At 52.8% G+C, this 9,762-nt stretch overlaps 2 protein-coding genes across 4 annotated transcripts; both read left to right on the forward strand.

The window, feature by feature from the left end:
* Positions 1-321: 321 nt before the first annotated feature.
* Positions 322-2,831, forward strand: LOC306798890 (acrosin-like). The gene is made up of 5 exons (XM_079299268.1): positions 322-491; positions 769-1,011; positions 1,298-1,563; positions 1,849-1,994; positions 2,454-2,831. The coding sequence occupies exons 1-5, from the start codon at positions 421-423 to the stop codon at positions 2,637-2,639; spliced, it is 912 nt and encodes a 303-aa protein (XP_079155394.1). The 5' UTR covers positions 322-420; the 3' UTR covers positions 2,640-2,831.
* Positions 2,832-3,406: 575 nt separating this feature from the next.
* On the forward strand, positions 3,407-6,429 carry LOC306798554 (acrosin-like). 3 transcript variants are annotated; one of them, XM_079298677.1, is made up of 5 exons: positions 3,407-3,909; positions 4,187-4,467; positions 4,736-5,001; positions 5,272-5,417; positions 5,875-6,429. In XM_079298677.1, exons 1-5 carry the CDS (start codon positions 3,895-3,897, stop codon positions 6,295-6,297), a joined length of 1,131 nt encoding a protein of 376 aa, XP_079154803.1. In that variant the 5' UTR covers positions 3,407-3,894; the 3' UTR covers positions 6,298-6,429. The 3 variants fall into 3 exon arrangements, with proteins under 3 accessions (XP_079154803.1, XP_079154802.1, XP_079154804.1); XM_079298676.1 differs by having other exon boundaries at positions 4,187-4,423; XM_079298678.1 differs by lacking the exon at positions 4,187-4,467.
* The last annotated feature ends 3,333 nt before the right edge of the window (positions 6,430-9,762 follow it).

Below are 9,762 nucleotides of genomic sequence, written 5' to 3' on the forward strand. Positions count from 1 at the left end.
CCAGTTTTTGGTCAAGAGCCATTGTTCCTGCCTCAGTCAGGGCCTGTTGATCAGGACATGGTACTTCAGAGTACCGTCCCTGAAAGTGTTCAAGGACAGGTTCTGAGCCAGGCTCTGAGCAGCCGTCTCCAGTGCAAGCTATCCCTCTGTGCCCAAGGCAAGGGGGTCAGAGCTAGATGATCTCCCAGGTCCCTTCCTCCCCAAACCATTCCATGGCTCACTGATTCCATGTTGCCCCTCCCCCAGTGGCCCCCGTTCCACAGCCCCCACGGTGGCGGAACATGGAACCCAGCCCTGTGTGACATCAGCCCCGGCGCCGAGGGCAGCACGGGCAGCGCAGCTGCTGCGGGCATTGCGGCTGTGGCTGTGCTGCTGCACGGAGCCCTCAGTGCTTGCAGCTGACACGCGCCTCTGGCAGCCATGAACGGGCTCGGCCTCCTCGTCCTGCTCACCGTGGCTGGGCTGGCACACGGCATACAGTACCCCTGCGGGTAAGTGGCGCCAGGCCCTGTGAGGGAGCCATGGCAACACTTGGGGCCTTCCCTGGAGGGCCGTGCCTGTCCCCCATGGCCGGGCCACAGCTTCCCAGCCGCCATGGGGAAGCCTCAGTTCCTTGCAGCAGCAGGTGCTGGCACGGACAGACACACAGCCCATGGGCTTCCCTGGCCTGCTGTGCGTGCCAGCCCTTGTGGGGAGGGCAGAGCGCTGAGCTTCAGCCTGAGCCACAGCAGGCCAGGAACAAGCATGGAAATCACTTTCCTCTTGCAGAGGGAGCTGCGGACTCCGAGCTCCAATACCTGCCTACACCCCCATGACTTATTCCTACGGCAACGCGGCTTATGACTACGGCTCGACACGCATCGTGGGCGGCGCAAGTGCCGTGGAAGCATCCTGGCCCTGGATGGTCAGCATCCAGCACCCCTGGGCACCAGGCCAGAATCATTGGTGTGGAGGGCTGCTCATCACTGCAAACTGGGTCCTCACGGCAGCACATTGCTTTGACAAGATCGAGTAAGGAGGAACAGGGAATGGGGACATCCCCACAACAGCAGCAATTCCCATCCCCTTCCCTCTCAGGCAGCCCAGCTGCCACACTGCTCAGGACAAACCTGGCCTTGTGCCAAGGCTTCCTAGCAGCTTCCAGCTTGACATTCCCCCAGCCTAAGGCATGTGAGGGCACTCACACCTGCCAGAGCACGGCTCCCTCTCTGCCTTGCCAAGCAGAGCTCTGGCAACTGCTGGGCTGCTGTGGCACATGGCTCTGCTCACTCTCAGCCCTGTCTCCATCTCATTCCAGGAACATCAGCATGGTGTATGTGGTGATTGGAGCCACCCAGTTGTCTCAGCCAGGCCCTGGGGCTGTAGCACGCGATGTCAAGAATGTGGTGATACACCGGTACTACAAGCGTGTGGATTATAGATACGACATTGCTCTGATGGAATTGGCACAACCTGTGCAGTGCAGCCAATACATCCAGCTGGCCTGTGTGGCTGACCCCACCCTAAAAATCTCAGAGCTCAGCAACTGCTGGATTGCTGGATGGGGTGCAACTACAGCAAGATGTGAGTTCCAAGAGCGACTCCTGGGGCAGCTCAGCACACTGGGGAGAGGGTTTGGGCTACTCCCCAACAGAGGCCAAAGCCAAACTGCAGGATGTACACCTCTGCAGAGATGGGCCTGTCCTGCTCCCCAGAGTCAGGCAGCAGGGACACAGCATACCAGTGCCTTTGCAGAGGGAAAGCCAAACACCAGGGAGAGGGATACTCACCCCCCCCGCCCCCCACCTCAGAGACATGGGGGGAACTGGCATGGTGCTGCCAAGGGCTTACTCTTTTCTTTGCTCACAGCTCCAGATGAAGGTGATCGCCTCAAGGAGGCCAGGGTCCAGCTCATCGATATCAATCTCTGCAACAGCAGTGATTGGTATGGAGGGAAAATCCACCCCTACAACTTGTGTGCTGGTTACCCAGAGGGCAACATCGACTCCTGCAAGGTAGGAGCATGCCATGAGCCACTCAGCCCCCAGCAGCAGCAGCAGCCCAGGCAGCACCACCCCAACACAGCCCAGGCACTGCTTTGCACAGCCCCTCAGTCACCCTCCCTGCCCCAGCTCCCCCCAGCTGCTCGGGGGCTTCCCACACACTCCCCATCCACACCTGCCTGCCCAGTGCCCCCCTAGTGCCACAAAGCCCAGAAAGCCCAGCTAGTGCTCCTGGCAGCCCAGAGGTCCAGGTGCCAAATGTCCATCCTCTGCACATCCAGGAGCCCTGTGCAGAGAGGACAGAGAGAGCCCTACCCTACAGGACCCCAAGCCATTCACAGCCAAGCTCCTGGAGACTCCAGCCCCTGAGCAGAGCCTTCCTCTGCCTGGAATCCAGCTCTGGCAGGGACTGTGGGAGAGAAGCAGACAGGAGCCACCAACACCATCTTAATCCTCTCTGCTCTGCTGCAGGGTGACAGCGGTGGTCCTCTCATGTGCCAGGACAAGAATGCTGACTTCTGGTGGGTCATTGGAGTGACCAGCTTTGGAAGAGGCTGTGGCAGGGCAATGCGGCCTGGAGTCTACACCTCCACTCAGTACTTCTATGACTGGATTGATTACAACATGCGTGCAGCAGCAGTTGAAAGTGTTTATTGAGTACCAGGTCCAGCAGGATCCTGGCAGGGGGCCGTGCACAGCAGCCTCTTCCTGTTGGGGTGATGCCTGATGATCCAAAAGCAGCCTTGGTGTCAAAAGACTGCTCTGTCCTGCCCACACTCCTTTCCAGTGTGCATGAAGATACTGGAATTGATTTAGTTGTTGAAATAAAGTTACCTTTGTTCACAGGGATCCATCATTCCTATGTATTTCCAACTCCTGTGCAAAGTAAACTCACAATTGGCACCTACAGAATGAGCCTGAGGACACAGAGGGACAGAGTGGCTCCAAAGAGCTCCAAAGTGCCTGGTCAGAGAGAACCATGCTCTGAGCCACTATGGGCTGGAGAAACCTGGCACATCAAGCCTAGAAAGGGGATAGGATAAAAGCAGACACCTTGGGGGTGGTTCTCAGGGGCACATGGGCTGCTCAATAGGGCCTGATGTGAGTCTGGGCTAAGGGAACACACCTGGGAAACTCCCAGGCATGACAAGGGAAACTCCTGGCTCCTGACTGCAGTGCCAGTGTCCTGAGGCAGAGCCAGATTTCACAGGTAGTAAAGGGGGATTGCTGTGCCAGGGGGTCACACTTCACAGATACTCAAAGGAAGAGCTGGGCTCATTCTGGGGAGATGAACCTGCCAGGAACAGTAGGAGAGCACACCAGGAATACCTTGGAAGGCCAAATTAGGTAGTCCATGTGGCCTTGTTAAATTTCTACATATAGAAAAATAAATCCATGTTTCTCTGGCGAGTGGACATAGATAATATTTGTTTGGAAAGTTTAGTCAGAGGCCAGCTTCTGGTGAAGGCCTCTTGTTCTGGCCTTAGTTGCGGCCTGTTGAGCAGGACCGTTTACTTCAGTGCCCCATCAATCAAAGTGTTCAAGGAGAAACTCTAAGCCAGGCTGTGTATGATGTGGACAGCTGTGTCTAGTGCAAGCCATCCTACCCAGCCCATGGAACTACGTGATTGTCAAGCCTTACAATCCAAACCATTCTCTTGCTCCTTGATTTGATTTGGTCCTCCCCCCAGTGGGCCTCCGTGCCACAGGCTGCGCTGCCCACAGCATGGAACCTTGTTCTCCATGACATCAGCCCCAGGGCCAAGGATACCCTGCCTGCTGCGGGCATTGCGGCTGTGCCTGTGCTGCTGCACGGAGCCCTCAGTGCTTGCAGCTGACACGCGCCTCTGGCAGCCATGAACGGGCTCGGCCTCCTCGTCCTGCTCACCGTGGCTGGGCTGGCACACGGGTTATGGGACAATTGCGGGTAAGTGGTGCCAGGCCCTGTGAGGGAGCCATGGCAACACTTGGGGCCTTCCCTGGAGGGCCGTGCCTGTCCCCCATGGCCGGGCCACAGCTTCCCAGCCGCCATGGGGAAGCCTCAGTTCCTTGCAGCAGCAGGTGCTGGCACGGACAGACACACAGCCCATGGGCTTCCCTGGCCTGCTGTGCGTGCCAGCCCTTGTGGGGAGGGCAGAGCGCTGAGCTTCAGCCTGAGCCACAGCAGGCCAGGAACAAGCATGGAAATTATTTTCTTCTTGCAGATGGAGCTGCGGACTCCGAGCTCCGCCACCTGTCTACACACCCATGGCTTATTCCTATGGCAACGTGTCTTACGGCTTGACACGCATTGTGGGTGGTGCAAATGCCCTACCAGGGGCCTGGCCCTGGATGGTCAGCATCCAGCATCCCTGGATAGGAGACCTGAAGCATCTGTGTGGAGGGTCCCTCATTGGCCACCAGTGGGTCCTCACAGCAGCTCACTGCTTCGACATCATTTTGTAAGGAGGAGCAGGGAATGGGGACATCCCCACAACAGCAGCAGGTGCCCTGGCAGCACCTCCACCTGCTATTCCCATCCCCTTCCCTCTCAGGCAGCCCAGCTGCCACAGTGGTCAGGACAAACCTGGCCTTGTGCCAAGGCTTCCTAGCAGCTTCCAGCTTGACATTCCCCCAGCCTAAGGCATGTGAGGGCACTCACACCTGCCAGAGCACGGCTCCCTCTCTGCCTTGCCAAGCAGAGCTCTGGCAACTGCTGGGCTGCTGTGGCACATGGCTCTTCTCACCCTCAGCCCTCTCTCCATGCCTTCTAGTGAACCCAGCCTGCTGTATGTGGTGATTGGAGCCTCCCAGTTGTCTCAGCCAGGCCATGAGGCACAAGTACGCCATGTCAAGCAGGTGCTGATACACTCGTACTACAATTCAGATAACGTGAGATATGACATTGCCTTACTGGAACTGACCAAGCCTGTCCAGTGCAGCCGCTACATTCAGCTGGCCTGTGTACCCAATGCCAAACTGATAGTGTCAGAGCTGCAAAACTGCTGGATTGCTGGCTGGGGTTCCACTGCTGAGGGAGGTGAGTTCCCAGGAGAGACTCCTGGGTCAGCACAACACATTGGGGAGAGTGTTTGGGCTTCCCCACAGCAGAGGCCAAAGCCAAACTGCAGGATGTACACCTCTGCAGAGATAGACCTGGCCATCTTCTTGCTCCCCAGAGGCAAGCAGCATCTCCAATGTCTCTGTAAAGGCAGAGCCAATAAATTGGGAAATAGATCCCCCACAAGAAAGCCCTGGGAGGAGAACTGGGCATGAGGTACTAGGGGCTCATTTCTTTCTCTGCTCATAGTTAGAAAAGCAAGTGATCACTTGCAGGAAGCCAAGGTCCAGCTCATCAACCTCAAGCTCTGCAACAGTAGCCGCTGGTATACAGGGAAAATCCACACCCACAACTTGTGTGCTGGTTACCCAGAGGGCAAAATCGACACCTGCCAGGTAGGAGCATGCCATGAGCCACTCAGCCCCCAGCAGCAGCAGCCCAGGCAGCAACACCCCAACACAGCCCAGGCACTGCTTTGCACAGCCCCTCAGTCACCCTCCCTGCCCCAGCTCCCCCCAGCTGCTCTGGGGGCTTCCCACACACTCCCCATCCACACCTGCCTGCCCAGTGCCCCCCTAGTGCCACAAAGCCCAGAAAGCCCAGCTAGTGCTCCTGGCAGCCCAGAGGTCCAGGTGCCAAATGTCCATCCTCTGCACATCCAGGAGCCCTGTGCAGAGAGGACAGAGAGAGCCCTACCCTACAGGACCCCAAGCCATTCACAGCCAAGCTCCTGGAGACTCCAGCCCCTGAGCAGAGCCTTCCTCTGCCTGGAATCCAGCTCTGGCAGGGACTGTGGGAGAGAAGCAGACAGGGGCCACCAACACCATCTTAATCCTCTCTGCTCTGCTGCAGGGTGACAGCGGTGGTCCTCTCATGTGCCAAGAGAAAAACAGCGACTACTGGTGGGTTATTGGAATAACCAGTTTTGGATACGGCTGTGCCAGGGCAAGGAAGCCTGGAGTCTATACCTCCACTCAGTTCTTCTATGACTGGATCCTGTACTTCATGAGCCTGAGCTCAGATGAAAGTTTCCCTCCAACATCAGGGGCATGTAGTCATTATCTGACCACTTCACACCCTTGGACCCATTATTTTACCACTTTGAAACCCCCTCAGAAGCCATGGCCAAGACTAACCCCGTCCCTGAAACCAAGGCCAGTACTACCAACATTGGGCAAAGTTAACTTCTGCCCATTTCCCATCAAGATTCTGGTGGAATTCTTTACTCGAGTGAAGAAACTCCTCCAGCAAATCTTTGAGCAAAACACATCTTGAACAGCAGGGCAGCAACAACCCAGGCCACACTGCAGTGTGCAGGAACATTTTCCTGCTGGGCAATGTCTGCTGATCCAAAGGCAGTCAGTGTCAAAAGCCTGCTTGGTCTTGCCCACACTATTCCTCCTCTCTTTTGTGGATGCAGACACCACAGTTACCTGAAGTAAAGTTGCCTATGGTCACATCTTTTTGGTTCAATTTCAACTCCTGGGCAAAGCAAGGACTGCTGTCCTGTACCTACAGAGTGAGCCTGAGAGTACAATGATTCAGCAGCTCCAAAGAGCTCCAAAGTGCCTGGTCAGAAAGAATCATGCTCTGAGCCACTATGGGCTGGAGAAACCTGGCACATCAAGCCTAGAAAGGGGATAGGATAAAAGCAGACACCTTGGGGGTGGTTCTCAAGGGAAGATGGGCTGCTCAATAGGACCTGCTGCGAGTCTGGGCTAAGGGAACACACCTGGGAAACTCCCAGGCATGACAAGGGAAACTCCTGGCTCCTGACTGCAGTGCCAGTGTCCTGAGGCAGAGCCAGATTTCACAGGTAGTAAAGGGGGATTGCTGTGCCAGGGGGTCACACTTCACAGATACTCAAAGGAAGAGCTGGGCTCATTCTGGGGAGATGAACCTGCCAGGAACAGTAGGAGAGCACACCAGGAATGCTATGAAGGGCCAAGATGAGTGGGCCAACAACAGCTACAACAGCAAGGCTGTTCACAGGCAGGGCCCACCTGTGAGCCAGGGGATAAGATCCCTGGGCTTGGCTCCATATTTGGGAGGAGACAAGGGCAGAGAAAGGGAGGAGTCGAGGAAGATGAGAGGGCTGTAGAATCCTGGCAGATGGAGAGAAGGGGTAATCAAAGATCACAGACACAAACTGCAGCTTGGTGTGCTTCTTTGCCTGAGTGCTGCACAAAATCCCCACAGGATGGGAAAGAAACTCTTTTGCCCTTATTTTCCCACAGCCAAATGGCATAGACAATGGCGTTTGGCTTAGAGCAGGAGCATCCTCCTCTGTCTTTAGCATTCAGTTCCTGTGTGTCTCTGGCCACCCTGGCATGAGGGTGCCACAAGTGCCTTCATTAATTTGAGTCTAGAACAGCAATAGAACTTACCAGCAGCAAGGGCATGGAGAAATGGAGAAATGCCAGAGGGCATTTCTCTGGCTGATATGACCAGCAGGGACTCTTTTGCACCTGCATTTCACTGCACCTTCTGCAGGAAGAATGATGCAGCTTGGGCACTTCACTGCTCACCCACTGTGGCTGTGGCTGGATTGGCTCCTGAGCCAAGCAGATACATGTTTCCTTTCCCACAGTATGGCCACTGCAAGCAGCCACAACAAAAGTGGGCCAGCTAGGGAATATGTGGCATAAATATGGAGAGATGGGAATGATGGAATTATCTCAAAACAAAGGTTTTTTAATGTAAAAATAACAAAAGTAGAAACCACATGGTACTAGTGACAGCTTCCAAAGAGCCCAAAACCCGGAAAGGACAGAGGTATATAGATGGGGTGGAGGAAGAAGTTCTAATCAATAACAAGGATAAGGAACAGAAGAATATATGTAGCTGGCAGCTAGCCAAACATATCTCAAAACCAAGAACAACACTTTATTTGTAAAAAGCTAGTTTACGTATTAGTTCCCATGAGATAATTCTACTTTCTATTCTCTCACCACGATGGAAAGGTATCCTTCCTCCTAGCTACATGTTTCCCAGGGTTTGAAGCTGAGGCTCTCTGCATGTGCAGGTGAAGCCAGCTCCCTGTCCACCTCAATTTCCACACCACAGAGTTTCTGGTTTTGGAAGAATCTTGTGGGAAAAGGTTGCAGAGAGCAGGGTGCCAGTGAAATTCCCCAGGGCCTGCATAGCCCATCCTAAAAGATGAGAAGCCTGAAGAAAGCAGCAGAGAGCTCCCTACAAGGGCTGGTACCGATAGGACAAGGGCCAGTGGCTTTACAGAGCCAGAGGGTAGCTTCAGATGAGATCATAGGAAGGAATTCTTGGCTGTGAGGGTACTGGGGCACTGGTATGGGTCCCTCAGAGCAGCTGTGGATACCCCATCCCTCGAAGAGTTCAGTGACAGGCTTTGAGCCAGGCTCTGAGTCTAGTGCAAGGTGTTCCTGCCCATAGGAGATAGATGATCCTTAAGATCCCTTCCAATCCAAACCATCCTATGATTCTAAGATCTGTGGAGTACATTGAGTAAAACTCTGCCTTCTTCAGCAGCACTGATATCTCCAGCTGTCATTCATTCATGTTAATTAGCATAAATGAGTGTGAATATACTGTCACATGCAGAGTTACACATTTGGTCTTTGACAATAAGTGAAAATTAAACCAGCAATTTAGTAATAGTTACAACAGACACATCTGCACCATAATGTCAAATTGATACAAACAATTAGTGCCTTCAGGGTGATATGACTAGTACTCATGAAGAGAGAGCAAGTACTGTATACAAAGTATAAATATGTATCTAAAAATATAAAAATAGCTGTCACAAAGTGTTCTCTCTTGGGGTATCTGTGAGGGACTAGCTGGCAAGGCACTGAATTCTTTGTTGCGAGCTCCTGCAGGAGCAGGAGGCAGGATGAAGTCAGGACTAGGAGCATGAGGGTTCCTTACTGCAGTCACAGACAGTTTATGAAATTTAGTAAAGACTGTATTTGAAGAACAGAGGGTGGAAAGATGCACCTGATAGTTCCATTTTCTTATATATTGCACTTCTTGCATATAGAAAAATAATTCTAAATTTTTATTTTGGAGAAAGAAACAACATACTGGTGAAATTCCTTCCATTTTGTCCCTACACTGGGTCTTCTGACCCACAGCAAAGGCAGGATAGGGGTGGAGATGGGATGGGCCAGACAGCATGTCTCATCTGATCATTGGAGTTGGATTAAGTCTGGATTTAAGCAACCTTTTCTCGTCTCTACATATTTAGGTCCACTGCAGGCATCTCCAGCTGAAATTAATCTACAACAGCCTGTAAGACTTAACAAAGTTCTGGCTGTGCCTTGTTCCAAATTCATTCTTTGCAACTTGAGGTAATGTGGAAGGCATGAAGCCTAGTGTCTCAATTTGACTATTCTTGAGACTTTCACAATGCTCTCTGGAGTGTTTACTATCCTGGCCTTCAGTTATAAGACTGTTTTAACCCAATCTCTAGATAACCTGAATCCTAAAGTCAGGTTTATGAAGGTATAAGATTTTTAAGATAACCTGGATACTTTTAAATAATTCAGTATTTTTTGTTATTAATGCTGTTCCCTCAGAGCCCTATCATTTGCATTTCTTGATTTTTATCCAAGGATGTGATGTAAACAGAGTTTCAACAGAGAGACAAGGTACATTCCCACATATGCATAGAGGATGGTAAAAGCCCACAACATTTTTACTTCCCACATTTCCTCTGCTTTTTTGGAAGTCTGGGGAGAAATCTATACCATAAATTGCTCATAT

Source organism: Erithacus rubecula, assembly GCF_903797595.1.
Source record: "Erithacus rubecula genome assembly, chromosome: 2".
Taxonomy (NCBI): Eukaryota; Metazoa; Chordata; class Aves; order Passeriformes; family Muscicapidae; genus Erithacus; species Erithacus rubecula.

What these genes read in the sequence shown, in the direction of transcription:
- LOC306798890 (XM_079299268.1), top strand. Translation starts at nt 421, where the DNA reads ATGAACGGGCTCGGCCTCCTCGTCCTGCTCACCGTGGCTGGGCTGGCA. An exon ending in GGGTGCAACTACAGCAAGAT is followed by an intron (nt 1,564 to 1,848) that starts GTGAGTTCCAAG and finishes CTTTGCTCACAG; the next exon opens with CTCCAGATGAAGGTGATCGC. An exon ending in GCAACATCGACTCCTGCAAG is followed by an intron (nt 1,995 to 2,453) that starts GTAGGAGCATGC and finishes GCTCTGCTGCAG; the next exon opens with GGTGACAGCGGTGGTCCTCT.
- LOC306798554 (XM_079298676.1), top strand. Translation starts at nt 3,839, where the DNA reads ATGAACGGGCTCGGCCTCCTCGTCCTGCTCACCGTGGCTGGGCTGGCA. An exon ending in CACTGCTTCGACATCATTTT is followed by an intron (nt 4,424 to 4,735) that starts GTAAGGAGGAGC and finishes CATGCCTTCTAG; the next exon opens with TGAACCCAGCCTGCTGTATG. An exon ending in GCAAAATCGACACCTGCCAG is followed by an intron (nt 5,418 to 5,874) that starts GTAGGAGCATGC and finishes GCTCTGCTGCAG; the next exon opens with GGTGACAGCGGTGGTCCTCT.